A 14,514-nucleotide genomic window follows, 5' to 3' on the forward strand; every position below is an offset into this window, starting at 1 on the left:
CTCTCTCTCTCTCTCTCTCTCTCTCTCTCTCTCTCTCTCAAATAAAAAAAAATAAAGTATTAAAAAAAATTGTTTAGACAAGGTCTCATGTAATTAAGGCTGACTTTGAGTTCACTATGTAGGCCAGGTTGACCTTGAATTTGTGACAATTCTGCCTCAGCCTTCTGAGTTGCTGGGTTTACCATGCTTGGCAGAAGTGATATTTCATAAAAAGCTTACAAAGTTGTCAGGATATTATGAAGCATTCATGATGTCCCTGCTTTGCAGATTGAAGCTTACTCTGAGATAACCCCTGGAATTCAAGATGTTCTTTCCTTTCTCCCTGGAGGTTCAGAAAGCTGCTCCTTCCCCCAGGTGTCCCATGCACTGAGTCCTCAGTGTGCAGTTGGGAATAATGGTTTGAACTTGATGTCTTTTGTCTACACTAGGTCCTTCTCAGGTGGGTGGCAGTGGTGGTGGGACACCTTACTTCTTCTGTATCTTCAGGTGGTGGTGGTACTGCAGCAGGTCTTCCAACTTATCCAGAAGGTGCTGAGCAAGTGGTTGAATGATGCCCAGGTGGTTGAGGTGAGCCCTGACCCTTGTTCTCTGTTCCCATGATGACCTGCTGAAGTGGACAGGAGTGAAATTTGCTGCCTATTGGGCTTGTGATGATCTGGAGGAGACAGGGTAGGGAAATCTTGCCCACAGATTCAAGGAATCCCTGTTCAACTTCTTGTCTGTGTGTGTGTGTGTGTGTGTGTGTGTGTGTGTTTAATTTTTAGAACTGGGAATTGAATTCAGGACCTTGTGCTTGCCAGGCAGGCGCTGTGCTGCTGGTATCCCTGGCCATTGCCCCAGTTTAGAATTCTGGTATCCCAAGAGATGTTCAGTGGAAGGACTGTGGTATTAGGGGTGAGTGGAAGCCAGGCATCTGTTGTAGCATTAGAGACCTGCCTTTGGTGCTTTTTCAATTCCAGTTTTTGTTGGTGCTTCCCAAGAGGAAATGGTGTAGATGTGAGTATCCAGAGTTACTCTGGTGACAGGGGCTGGGGATGTAGCTCAGTGGCATAAGTGCATGTCTCACAAGTACAAGGTCCTGAATTCAATCCCTGGTACGTAAAAAAACAACAACAGCAAAACCAGAGTTAAGTGACAAAGATACAGCCTGTGCCTCTCTCTAGAGGACTTTTTGACCCCTGCCTTTTGGGGTGAGAGTCAGATTGTTTGCCTTGGTCTGTAGGGTTCAGCCAGGCTTCTGGATCAGTATCATTTAAGCCCCTTTTGTGCAGGACTTTAGTTCTATTCCAGGCATTTGTGACTTGCTGACCAGGGTCCTTTTGTTTTCTTCTTCTTTTTCTTTCTTTTTTTTTTTCCCAGAACCAGAGATTGAACTCAGGCCCTTGAACTTACAGGCAAGCACTTATTGAGCCATCTCCCTGGCCCCATCCTTTTGTTTTCTTCCCAGGCGGTTTGCGCTATCTTTGAGAAATCTGTAAAGACACTGTTGGATGATTTTGCCCCCATGGTACCACAGCTGTGTGAAATGCTGGGTCGGATGTACAGCACCATCCCTCAGGCCTCTGCCCTTGACCTCACTCGACAGGTAAGACTTCTGGCTTGGACAGCCAGTGTTGTGGAGTCTTCCTAGTCAGAGATCTGATTCTGGGTGGGGGTCCGTGAGACTGCCTCTGGGGTCCCTTCCTGCCTTCTAGGGAGATTGACCTGTCTTGGTAACACTGCTGAGCAGTATTTGTTGCTTTGTTGCAGCTGGTCCACATTTTCGCTCACGAGCCTGCCCACTTTCCTCCAATTGAGGCCCTCTTCCTACTCGTCACCTCTGTCACACTCACTCTCTTCCAGCAAGGTAAGTTATAATCAGAGTCTCTGCTGCTGCTGCCACTGCCACTGCCTCTGCTTCCCTGACTGGGGAGCCAAAGCTGCCCACTCTGTTCTCCTTTGTCCCTTGAGTCACACATGAGACTTGGCAAACTTGTGGGATGGAGTACAGCACAATTGTCACCTAACAAATAGTTGACACTTTAGGTTGAAGTGGATAAGAGGGTGAATGATTCTACAGGCCTGCTGGGCTCAGGCCAGCCTGGATATAGAAGGGGGGATGAGCCTCTGAGGTTCTAGGCTGGCTCCTTTCCTGTGGACTATAATAAGAAATGGGAAGCACATGGACTTTTAAGTCAGGTAAGAGAGCGCCGATTCCTAACCACTAGACCACCAACGAAGTTAGGTCAGGTAGACCTAGACTCTAAACTCATTACCACCAACTAGTTGTGTGACCTTGGGCAAGTCACTTACTTTTGCTGAGCCTCATTTCCAAACCTTGAAATGCAGTTATCACACACTTGATAGGGTTATTATGGGTAGTCACATTGCTCCCTCTGGGGCCCTGGCTTGGGATTTTTAAAAATGAATTAATCAGAGTGCTAGGGTACTTTGCCCCCCCCATCAAGATTTAGTCCTTTTACCCAGGTGTGGTGCACATGCCTATAATCCTAGCACTCAGGAGGCAAGAGGATTAAAAATTCAAGGCTAGCCTGGACTGCTTAGTGAGGTGACCTCTCAAAAAACTGAAAGAAAAAAAAAATCTAATCCAAAGCCTGTTGACAGTGGTCCCAGCCCCCACTCCTGGTGGCCCTCCACCTGAGAGTTGGAGAGGCAGGAGCAGACCTCCAACTTTGCTCACTGTCTAGCCCAGGCTTCTAACCTCGAAAAACAACAGTGCTGCTCCACCAGGCTTGTGAACCTTGCCTGGATTTGTGGTACCACATTTGAGATCCAGCAGGGATCTCAGCTGGAGCCTAGAGTACTCCCTGCTCATATCTTGAGTCTGGTCCCATTGGTCTGGCTCCTCTTTCTGTGGGCGATGATGGGATGTGTTCAAACTAGGGAGAAACCTGAGCCAAAAACTCAAGTGTTTCAACTCCACTTTTCCTCCTTGTACTGCCACTGAGACAAGTTCCCATGATGGCTCTGCTCATCCCTCAGTTGGCTCACTCCCCTTACCCCCCATGGCCTCTGCCTGAGGTAAGGGTCTCACCTGAATTACCTCAGCAGCCGTCTATCTTCACATGTCCTTCTCTCCAGTTTATTTTGCATATAGCAGTCATAATGTTCTTAATAAAACACAAATCCGAGCCTATTTTCCTCCCTGGCTTAAGACTCTTTAATTATTGCATTCAGGTTATTATCCCATTCCCACCCATATGACAAAGCTCTGGTGTACCACTAATGTCCTCCTCTGCCAGTGTCCTTGTGACTAGCATTCACAGCACACTGCCTCTTGACTCACCATGTCCTATTTAATTCTGTGCCTGCTCTGCTGACTGGAATACCCTGCCTTTACCCTTTACTGGAAGAAGTCTCACTCCTTCGTGCCTTGGGAGGAAGACTGTCTTAGTCCTTAGACAAGCGCCTCTGAGGAAGAGTTGGGTGCTTCTAGTGTTATGCCAAAACTACATCCTATACTCCCTGATATAGCACCAACCACACATAATAGATTTATGTCTGTCTCTCTTCATAGACTGAGCTTCTCAAGAGCAGGGTTGAATTTCTTCTCTCTGTATCACCAGTGTTTAGAATGAGGCCACTGAAGGGCAGGCCTCAAGCACTGTTAAATAAAGGAGTATGAGGGCTCCCTTCTTCTATGTTTGGCCCACCTAGAGGGAGGCCACCTGATCACTGAGCCCACTGTTGTGAAATGGGACCCAGGCATGGACACTTTGGGCCTTACCTTCTAGGACTTGAGCAACTAAGGGTTCAGGGATGAGAGGGACAGGCTTTATAACTGGCTCCTAGTACACTGGAGAAGGAAACGGGAAGAGATTGTTACCTTTGTTACAGAGGGGAAATTGAGTGTGTGTGGCTTGCGCAAGATCACACAGCTACTTACTGGTGTCTTAGGGAGATGATTTTGCACCCCACCCTCCTGTGAGTGCAGAAAGCTGGGCAGACACTCCAGGTACATGCCTTGCTCTTGCCAAGTTAGCAGAACTGGAGGCAGAGGTGTCCAACATCAAATTTGTTGGGCTGTTGGTGTCTTACTGGGCAGGATAGCCCCCATACCCACTATGACATCCCAGCTTAAGCTTCCTTGTCTCTCCCTTCTCTCACTAGATCACGGGGTGAGACATGGACTGGTTTCCCTCTTCCTCAGCATGTTCAGATGGTGGGATCTGGTCCTCAGCCCTGAGCTTGGCTCTCTGCTGGGTCTCTATCCTTATGGAGGGAACTTTGCATAGATAGGGCTCTTACTTTGAGCCTTATGATGTTGTTTATTTCCCCTGAGGCCTGCTAGTGACTTGTCTGGCCAGCTTCATAACACAAGTCACTGCCCTACCCAAAAGGAATCCTCTGGTTAAGTGGACCACATATAATCTTTTTCTTTGGCCAGATCAAGAGTTCTAAGGCATTGCAGTGAGAGACCCTTAATGAGGCTCCAATGACCTAAACTTTTTAGGGCCACCAGCCAAGTCTCAGATGGAAGTGTCAAAGACCAACCCAATATAGTCCTGCCCTCTTCATGGCTGTAATTGGGAGGTAAACACTAAGAAGTATTGTAGGGTCACCCCAGCCTGTCAGAGGCCACAGGAAGAGTAGGGGGCTGTTTATTTAGCTGCATGGAGTCTGAAATAGCTTAAGGACCAAGGGATTGGGGGACTGACCTGAGGAGGAGTGGGGAGTAGGTGGAAGGCCCCTTGGGGGGAGCTGGGGCAGGCCCGTCCTTCACTTTGCCGTCTCTTTCTGTTGGGCTTCTCCCAGTTCATGGTTTTCGTATGTTTTGTTTCTTTATCTTGCTTCCTGCTGCTCATGTGCCCCCACGCTGTCTCCCTGCAGGCTCTCAGTCCCACATAACTATATGAGGTTGAGTTGCTGTTTGTATAATTTTTCTTAAGTTCCATCTTTATTATATTTTAGGGCCCAGGGATCATCCTGATATTGTTGATTCATTTATGCAACTCCTGGCACAGGTGTGTTTTAGTTTTATTCATTCACGTTCTGTTCTCTCTCTTTCTCTTTCTCTTATGTTGAAATTCAATTTAAGCCTATTTTTAGCTTTCTGTTGACAAATTTTTTTTCTGTTCAGTTGAATAGAGTTTCTTCATCTGTTTCCGTGGAAGTTGACAACCCAACATCCTCCTTTAGTGCCCCTTTGCCTCAACTAGCTCAGTCTCCTACCAAGACCAGGGAGAGGCTGGTCCAGAGGGAGGGGGCTGGGCTGGCCTGGAGGGAGTGGGAGGCAGGGTGGTGACTGTGTCCAGCAGTTCTGTGTGGCTGGCTTGCCCAGGACATTCAGGGCAGGGCTGAGGTTCAAGGGCCTGGGCTTCTCTGTCCCCGTGCTCCTGCCGGGAACTGCCTGCCTCCGTGTTCCCAGCCCACTCCTGAGAGATGGGCTGGGAGAAACTCCAAAGGGAGGGTTTAGGGGTGAATGTGCGCGATGGAGCCCAGTCCGGCTGATGGAGAGGTTGTGCTGCTGCCAGGCAGTGGTTACAGCCTCCACTGTGAGACTACGTTAGGATGTGTTTGTGTCTGGTGTGTGTCTAAGTGTATTGCATCTTATTTTTTATGTTTTGAGCTGGGTTTGGGAAGGGAACAGAAATTAGCTATTGTAAGAAGTTCATTTATTGTGATGGGCATTAAGATAAATGTGAAATTGAAGTGTGGGCACGTGTTTTGATTCATGTTGTACATTGATACATGTGATGTGTTTTGTGTTGTTTGTCATTGTGTTAGGCATTGGTGGGTATTGAGCATGGATGTGTGTTGGGGCTATGGAAGTGTGTTTTTAGTGGAGGATAGGAGTATGTGTTTTGGTGTTGTTGCATCTAGATTATAGTGAGTGGCTTGCCAGATGTATATATTCAGCTATGAAAATATGGAGTTAGTGTGATGAAGGGTTCTGTATGGGTTGGGGAGGTCCTGCGAGTTGGGATAAATGAAGTAGGTTTTTGTTTTTGTTTTTTTTTTCTTAATTGTTCCATGATATTTATAATGTAATATATGCTGGTGTTCTGCTAGATGCTGAAGATAAAATGGTTCTTGCTGTCCTGTAACTTATAGTCTAATTGGAGGTAGGTAGGAAGGGTGAGGAATAGAGAGAGTGCTCAGGGCCTGAATAAAAATGTGTGTGTGTATTTTGCAAGGTTGTATCTTCAGTGGGGAGGGTATGTATGTATTTGTGAGTGTGTTGGGAAAATGTACATGTGCTGGAAGAAAGTGTGTAGACAAACTGGGTGTGGATAGTTTGGGATGTGGGAGTGTTTGGGTGTCACTATGTGGTGGGGATGTGTTATAGGTGTGGGAAATGGTGTATGTAAGGGTTATGATAGCGGTGTGTGAATGGGGCATTTCAAGTGAGGATGCATGCAAGGGCATGTGCACAATAATAAACATGAGGGTAGAAGGTATGTGAGGGGTTGTAGGGTGGGGGCTTCTATGATGTGAGCTGGGGGCATTTCTGGGGAACAGCAGTGTTTGAGGACTGCTGGATCTGTGCCAACCATCTCCTGTGACCTGAGGATGTGCCAGTCATGTCCTGGTACAACTTGTCCTGGTATCTTCACTCCTCCAGTGGTAGCACTGGCTCCTAGGGTGGGTATGGCTGAGAAGGACCTGTACACAGGGTATCCTGAGCAAAAGATGGGGCCGCAGGATGCAGGAGGGGGCCTGTTGGGCTGGGGGGCTCCATATCTAGCTACTGTCTCTTCTTTCTGCTGACCTGTTTAAAAGCCCAGAGGGCTCAACTTCCTCTGTGAATCAAAGCAAAAGTCTCTGCTGGCAGGAGGACTGGTCCTGATGGAGGAGAGAACGGAAGGTGTTTGCTCAAAGAGTGACTTGGGACTCACATTTTCTACATCATGATCCCCACCCCTAGCCTCTGTCATGCACAGCAATGCATTCATGTACACATACATGTACATAGCATCCCTTGGGCTGCTCCTTCCCTGACCAAGTGAATTCCTGGGTGTTAAGTTTCCCCAGAGAGGTCTGGGTGGCAGACTCTACCTGTGATATGTGAAGTTAGGGGATGAGGTGGCAGGTGAATGGGGGAGATGGACCCTAGAGCTGGCTGGGGCTGGGCTTACCAGCTCCACCTCCTACAGGCTCTGAAGCGGAAGCCAGATTTGTTCCTGTGTGAACGACTGGATGTCAAAGCTGTGTTCCAGTGTGGTAAGTGGGACCAGGTGGACAAGTGGGCCTAGGGCTCCCCTGGGAGGCTCCTTCGGCTCCATCGGCTCCATCTGATCTGCCTCTACCTCTCCCACAGCTGTGCTGGCCCTCAAGTTTCCTGAGGCACCTACTGTCAAGGCCTCCTGTGGCTTCTTCGTGAGTCTCATGCAGACCCATATCCCCCTGCCCTGCCCCTCCTAGAACTTCAGAGGGTCGGGTGTAGTGTCCAGGTGTCATCCTTAGGGAGGGGTGGGAAGGAGCTGGGGCTGACAGGCATCTCCATCCTCTACAGACAGAGCTATTGCCTCGGTGTGGGGAAGTAGAATCCGTGGGAAAGGTGGTACAGGAGGATGGTCGGATGCTGCTCATAGCAGTGCTGGAGGTGAGATGGAGCAAGTGGGTGTTGGTAGGGTGGGGAGGCCCTCACTGCTGCAGCAGCTGGCATTCTGGGATTTCCTCAATTAAATGGCAAGATGTTAGGGTTGCTCTGAAGGTCACCTGACACTCAGAAAACACTGATAACTTGTATAACTTGGCTGCAGAATTGTCCTAGAGAGCCTGGGGCATGGTTAGGCCTCCTTGCCGCTGAAGGGGCAAGGCCTTGGTGTACTAAGAGGTACTCTCCCTCAGGCTATTGGGGGCCAGGCCTCCCGCAGCCTCATGGACTGCTTTGCCGACATCCTCTTCGCCCTGAACAAACACTGCTTCAGTCTCCTGAGCATGTGGATCAAGGAGGCATTACAACCACCTGGTTTTCCCTCTGCCCGCCTCAGCCCTGAACAGAAGGACACCTTCAGTCAGCAGATCCTTCGGTGAGCAGGGCTGGGCTGGATCTGAGCTCTGGTAGGGAGGGAGGTGAAAGTGTTGGTGGATGATGCTAATAACTTGTTTTTCCTTCCTTCAGTGAGCGAATGAACAAGAGGCGGGTGAAGGAGATGGTGAAGGAGTTCACACTTCTGTGTCGGGGGCTACATGGCACAGATTATACAGCTGACTACTGAGGGGCACCCCTGTCCCATGTCCACTGTCCTCATCCTTTCCTATCCCCAAAGAGTAAACCTGGACCCTCACTACTGCCTCTGCTTCCTTTCTGCTGCTACCATCCCCTAACTGAAAGCCTGGGTCCAGAAGCCTGGGGAAAAGATGGGAGGATATGGGGCTGGTGAGATGGCTCAGTGGTCTAAAGCACCTACTTAGAACAAGCTTAGCAAAAACAAAGGGACTGGGCTGGTGAGATGGCTCAGTGGTCTAAAGCACCTACTTAGAACAAGCTAAGCTAAGCAAAAGCACAGTGACGACAGTTCAATCCCCAGCACCACATGCCAGCCAGCCGCGCCCCCTGGTGGGCTGAGCTGGCCACACACACACACACACACACACACACACACACAAAATTTTTTTAAAAAAGCCTTCTTAAAAAAAAGAAAAGAAAAGAAAGAAAAAGAAAGATGGGAGGATACTTGGACCTAGGCCTTGATCAAGAATGGTGGGGATACCCTTTACATCCTGGTGTGGGAGAGGAACTGCTGTAGCTTAGCAGCCTACGCTGGAGCCATTTAGAATTTCCCCATTGCCCTTGGAGTGGGAGGAGGGATAGGTGGCTGCAGTGTTAGTAATCCCCTGCCCCTGTTAAATTAGTCTTAGTGTGCATACATATTTACATCTAGTCAACAATATCAGGTATTAGTCCCTAGCTCTGTCCTAAACAGGCTGTCTAGTTCAAAACTGCTGTGCCAAACTGTAAGTGGAGAGAGGCTACAAGGAGGAAATTTTGCTTTTGATAAGACTAGGAGGCATCCTAAACACGGGATGGGTGTTGGGCTGGATCCATTTGGGAGGGAAGAAATGGAATAGGACTTCATGTTCCAGCATGGGTGTCTAATGTAGGGTTTTAAAGCACCCATACATGCCCATGGTTGAGGAAAGCTATAGAAAGTACCTGTGGGGCTGGTGAGATGGCTCAGTGGTCTAAAGCACCTACTTAGAACAAGTTTAGCAAAGCACAGGGACCGCAGTTCAATCCCCCAGCACCACATGCCAGCCAGCCCTGCCCCCTGGTGGGCTGAGCTGGCCACACACACAAACACACACACACACACACACACACACATAAATAAAAAAAACGATTTTAAAAAGAAAGTACCTGTGGGTGGGAGGTGGGGGATAAGAGGGAAGGCATTGGCACCCCACAGAAGAGGAAGGCAAGCCCTTGTTCCTGTATACCTATTGCCCTTTCTAGGGACCTCCCTCAAAAACTAACCAAGCTCAATTAGGACCAGGGACAGCTCTGGGCCTGCTCTTGTTTTCCTTTAGCAGCGCTGTTTTCTTCCTCTTTAACCATAATTTCACTCAGAGTGCCTGTTAGAGACCCTATTCTGAGTAATACTCCGTAATCTGAAGGACAAGACTGAGCTCTCCCCACTCCCGTCCATGAGCTTTTCCATTCTTCCTCACTCAGCCTTCCATAGCAGCTGACATCAGTCCCTGTCACCCACACCCCATGAAAGCCACACTGTCCCTTCTAGTCCTCCTCAGTCCCAGTCTCACTTTACTCATCATTTCTCATTCTGGCATATTTGGAGATGTTTCACATATTTTAGTTCTTTTTTCCTGCCACATGGTGTCTGAGTGTCTTCCTCCTCCTAGCCCTCCCCACAACAAATGTAGCATCTATAAGGTAGGAGTTTGAGGGCTTCTTAGTTTTTTTGTATGTTTGTGTCACCACTGTCTTATCAGACAGCTAGTCTCTTCGTACCTGTTTGTGTTAAAATGAGACAATTATTAAAAAGACTAACGTGGCTCCTGATAAATAGTAAATGTTCAGTGTTCATCAGCGGATTCTGACTTCTGAAAAGACAAAGACAAATGGGACGTGTAAAGAACAGCTTTGTAAAGTTTAATAAGTTAATTTGAGCTTTGCGACAATCCAATTAAATAAAGCATACTATGATGAAAAACTCCCATTCTGCAGATAAGGAAATGACATCCATTTCTGAGCTACAGTACACTGTAGCAAGCGGCCAAACACGATATTAAAATCAAGACAGTGCGCACTGAGTTTTAAATTATCCAATACATAAGAAATGTTTAGTGACGGGCGGATAGGAGTTACTCACATTGGAGTAGAGTGTCGGCTCCTGAGGGGAGACAGCGGCAGGCTGAATAAGAGACCCCGAGGGAGCAGAGACCAGAAGACCTACAACTCCCATAGGGCTCAGCGCCCTTCTTTACGCAACTTCCGGATGGCCCCGCTTGGTTTTCTGTGGGTCGCGGAGGCGGGGATTGGAGCGCAGCAGCGGTGCTGGTTTAGGATTGGTAGAGCTGCAATCAGTAACGCCTGAGACCCGGAAGTAATATCCGCGGAGGCTAGGCCCAGTGCAGTGCTCGTACCAGAGTTCGGAAGCTTTGGCGCGAACCGGGTGGCTCGCCGGCAGCCCCACAAAACGATTCTGAGCCCTTGGAGTGCTGCTTCTGAGGCCGCGGGCCCCTCAACTGGACGAGGGAGCCCCTGCTGCACCCCTGCTCCCAAGCCTTGACTCATGGAGTCTACGTTCTGCAGCCCGGCGGAGGCAGTCCTGCAGCGGGAGACAGGCATCCCGGAGCAGCTCACTCCACTCGCTGACCTCGACCGAGTGTACGAGCTGGAGCGAGTCGTTGGATTTGTCCGTGACCTAGAGTGTCAGCGGGTGAGGCCGGATGTAGGGAGTGGTAATTCACTTCTAGAGATGGTGCTCCCAGAAGATAGGAATCTTAGAGAATTTCCTGAACACGGGAAAGTGGGGAAATCGGAGTCTGTCCGCAGAGCGTGGACCACCTGCCACTCATTCCGTAGGACAGAGTGCTCTCCCCGGCTCAGAGACCTTGAGGTTGAGTGGAGGCTCCCGAAAAATTTACTGTAAAGAGGCCCTCGGTGGGAGTAGGGGGCGTGAAGCTCCTCCTGACTCCATGATTTATGTTTACAGGTGGCCTTGCAGTTCTCTGACCGCCTATTAGGAGATGCAGGGGCCATGGCTGCACGACTGGAGGAGACTACAGGGTCGAAGATGTTTATTTTAGGGGACACGGCTTATGGCAGGTGTGACCTCGGGTTTAAGTGGCCTAGGCCTGGGGATCCAGGCCTCATGGGGTTTCCATGCTGTAACAATTTCTGCCTCTACTCTTTGTGTTCTTCATGATGATGGTAACACCTCTCATGGTGCTAGCACCCCTTAGAGATAGATCTTTCACATCACCGTTTTCTTGTGTGGATAGATTTCCTTCCTATTGACGACAGCAATTTACCTCCGGGGGGAACCCCTGTAATTGATGATATTTCTTCTGCAGCTGCTGTGTGGATGTGCTGGGTGCTGAGCAAGCTGGAGCTGAGGCCCTTGTTCACTTTGGCACTGCCTGTTTAAGTCCCCCGGCCCGCCTGCTGCCCATCACCTTCATCCTTGGCCAACGTTGTGTGGCCTTGGAGCTCTGTGCCAAGGCCTTTGAAGTGCAGAACCCAGACCCGACGGCACCTGTGGTGCTGCTGGGTGAACCAGCCTGTGCCCATGCCCTGGGTAAGGGGTTATGCCTGTGTAAGAAGGAAGGGTGGGCTTATGGCTCTATGGCTCTATTTCCCCATTTTATTTATTTTTGTCTTTTGAGACAGGGTATTGCTATGCAGTTCAGGCTGGCCTTGAGCTCACTTTGTAGCCCAGGGTGGTCTCGAACTTGCAACAGTCCTCCTGCCTCAGCCTCTTGAGTGCTGGGATTACAGGTGTGTGTCACCACACCCAGCTATTTCCCATTTTAGTATACTCCCACAGAGCTCTTGGCCCAGGTCTTTGCTTTTGGGTTACATTTAGTTTCCTGGGGATGAGGGACCACCTATTTTGCCAGACACCAACCCTGACACCAACTTTTTCTCTTCTAGAGGCCTTGGCCACTCGCCTGCGCCCTAAGTACCAGGACCTGCTTGTCTCCAGCCCAGCTCTTCCCAAGCTATCAGGGTCCCCCAGTCCAGAGACCAAGCTCCTGGAGCGTTTTGGGCGTTACTTCCCCCTAGCCCCAGGGAGATGTCTGGAAGAATATGGTGCCTTTTATGTGGGGAGCTCTTCTAAGTCTAGTTCTGACTCTGACCTTGACCCAGACCTGAGCAGGCTGCTCTTGGGGTGGGCACCAGGAAAGCCTTTTTTCTCCTGCTGTCCAGACACAGGACAGACTCAGGATGAGGGTGTTCGGGCTGGGCGGCTAAGGGCACGAAGATGGTATTTGGTAGAGAGGGCCAGAGATGCCCATGTGGTAGGGCTATTGGTGGGCACATTGGGTGTGGCCCGACACTGTGAGGCACTGGCACACTTACGGAAGCTATCTCAGGCTGCTGGCAAACGTAGCTATGTGTTGGCTGTGGGACAACCAACCCCTGCGAAGCTTGCCAACTTTCCTGAGATGGATGTCTTTGTGTTATTGGCCTGTCCCCTGGGTGCTCTAGCCCCAAAGCCTTCTGGTAGCTTCTTCCGGCCTGTACTGACACCATGTGAGTTAGAGGCTGCCTGCAACCCTGCCTGGCCACCTCCAGGCCTGGCTCCCTACCTTACACATTATGCGGACTTGTTGCCTGGTGAGTGGTAGAGGATTGCCTTAGCCTCAAACTTGGGACAGCAGGAAACTTGGAGCTGGGGGACCAGTGTGTATTTCCTTCCTCCCTTCCAGGATCCCCCTTCCATGTGCCCCTCCCACTGCCTGAGTCAGAGCTGTGGGATGCCCCAGATGTGTCCCTCATTTCTGGAGAGCTCCGACCTCCACTTGGCTGGAGGCCTCTGAATGATCCTGGATGCTCTGCACTGACCCCGCGGCCCCAGATGGAACTTGTTGAGAGCAGCCCTGCAGGTAAATGTGGAAGTCTGCTGAAATTTTTAGATCTAGCCTAAACGCCCTTTGCCTGAACTTTCTCCCTTCCTCTACAGCCTCATTCCTTAGTTCCCGGAGCTGGAAGGGACTGGAGCCCCGTCTGGGTCAGACACTGGTGACAGAAGCTGTGAGTGGAAGACGAGGGATTGCTATTGCATATGAAGATGAGGGGAGCAGCTGATACAGAAGAAAGCCAAAGACACGGATTTAGAAGTCATCACTAGAAACTTTAATGCTCCCAGGATAGACTTATCATCCTATCATGACCTTTGAAAGAGAGGGCAAGCCAGGCAAGCCACCGAAGATCACATCATGCCTGTCTTCTGGCACTGGCACCAGGCCCACCACATACTGGCCTAGTAAATGTCTATTGCTTGACTGATGGAGGAAAGGGTTTAGGGACTTTCTTGAGACCTTCTAGGTCCATCTGTCCTTGGAGAAGCCCAAGACCAGTGGCCAGTCCTAGTTCTTAATCTGCATTTGAGGGTTTGCTCTTATCAAAGGGCAGGTGCTAGATCATCCAGACCAGGTTTCTCAATGTCAACACTGCTGCCATTTTGGATCAGATAATTCTTTGTTGTGGAGACTGACCTGTGTAAGGCAGGATGTTTAGCAGTAACCCTGGACTCTGCCCACCAGACATCAGAAGTACCCTCCCCTAGTTATGATAACCAAAAATGTTTTTAGACATTGGCAAATGTCCCTTGTAGGGGCATAACTGCTCCTAGTTGAAAACCACTGATCTAGACCTACACTGCCCAGGACAGTAGCCACCAGACATATATTTAAATTTAAATTAATGGACAGGGATATAGCTCAGCAGCTATGGCAAATGTGAGGTCCTGAGTTTGAGTCATAATACCAAAATAATAATGATATTTATATTAAAAGCTCAGTTTCTCAGTCACACTGATTTTAAGTAGTTGTATAGATGCATGGGAACGCAGCTACAGGACATTTTGAGCAGTGCAAGCAGTTCTGTTGGATGCTGCTGGCCAGATTTGTTTCTCAAGATACAGAAATTCAAATAAACCAAATACCTTTTCTCCTTCTGTTTCTTTTTATTCATGAAACACTCAGACATGAATTGTATTTAAGCAGATTCCTGTCCTGACAGTCACGTTGGGTAGAGACAGTTAAATATACAGTAAACAGTGAAACAGTGCTGTCTCTGAAGAGAGAAGGCCCCATGGCAGCTGGATCCCATATAGACAGCTGATGAGAGGTTACAGTATTAAGCAGAATGGCCAAGAAGTCCTTTGAAGAAGGCAAGCAAAGACAGGAGAGAAATTACTAGAGCTAGAGAGCAGAGGAAACAAAAGCGGGAGTGTGGCTAGTATGTTCAAGTAATAGTAAAGAGGACAGTACACCCAGAGGGAAGAGTGGAGGGTTCGCTCCCGCCATGGGAAATATGGGATGTGGGGATTTGCACGGTACAGGGTCATAGAATTTTTTTTTTTTTTTTTTTTT

General features: G+C 49.2%; 2 protein-coding genes across 4 annotated transcripts in view; both read left to right on the plus strand.

The window, feature by feature from the left end:
* Positions 1–8,234, plus strand: part of Ipo13 (importin 13) — a 22,752-nt gene extending 14,518 nt beyond the window's left edge. For both annotated transcript variants that reach the window (XM_004647623.3, XM_023707873.1), the window contains exons 12-20: positions 487–567; positions 1,448–1,585; positions 1,750–1,846; positions 4,912–4,964; positions 7,098–7,164; positions 7,262–7,320; positions 7,457–7,546; positions 7,795–7,976; positions 8,069–8,234. In XM_004647623.3, the coding sequence (XP_004647680.1) occupies positions 487–567; positions 1,448–1,585; positions 1,750–1,846; positions 4,912–4,964; positions 7,098–7,164; positions 7,262–7,320; positions 7,457–7,546; positions 7,795–7,976; positions 8,069–8,165 (864 nt within the window). In that variant the 3' untranslated portion in view covers positions 8,166–8,234. The remainder of the gene's footprint in view (positions 1–486; positions 568–1,447; positions 1,586–1,749; positions 1,847–4,911; positions 4,965–7,097; positions 7,165–7,261; positions 7,321–7,456; positions 7,547–7,794; positions 7,977–8,068) is intronic.
* Positions 8,235–10,515: 2,281 nt separating this feature from the next.
* Dph2 (DPH2 homolog) lies at positions 10,516–14,071 on the plus strand. Of its 2 annotated transcripts, none has more exons than XM_004647624.2 (6): positions 10,516–10,850; positions 11,127–11,239; positions 11,488–11,711; positions 12,068–12,754; positions 12,847–13,023; positions 13,101–14,071. In XM_004647624.2, the coding sequence occupies exons 1-6, from the start codon at positions 10,704–10,706 to the stop codon at positions 13,223–13,225; spliced, it is 1,473 nt and encodes a 490-aa protein (XP_004647681.1). In that variant the 5' UTR covers positions 10,516–10,703; the 3' UTR covers positions 13,226–14,071. The 2 variants fall into 2 exon arrangements, with proteins under 2 accessions (XP_004647681.1, XP_023563642.1); XM_023707874.1 differs by having other exon boundaries at positions 10,709–10,798.
* The last annotated feature ends 443 nt before the right edge of the window (positions 14,072–14,514 follow it).

Source organism: Octodon degus, unplaced genomic scaffold, assembly GCF_000260255.1.
Source record: "Octodon degus isolate 3935 unplaced genomic scaffold, OctDeg1.0 scaffold00315, whole genome shotgun sequence".
Classification (NCBI taxonomy): domain Eukaryota; kingdom Metazoa; phylum Chordata; class Mammalia; order Rodentia; family Octodontidae; genus Octodon; species Octodon degus.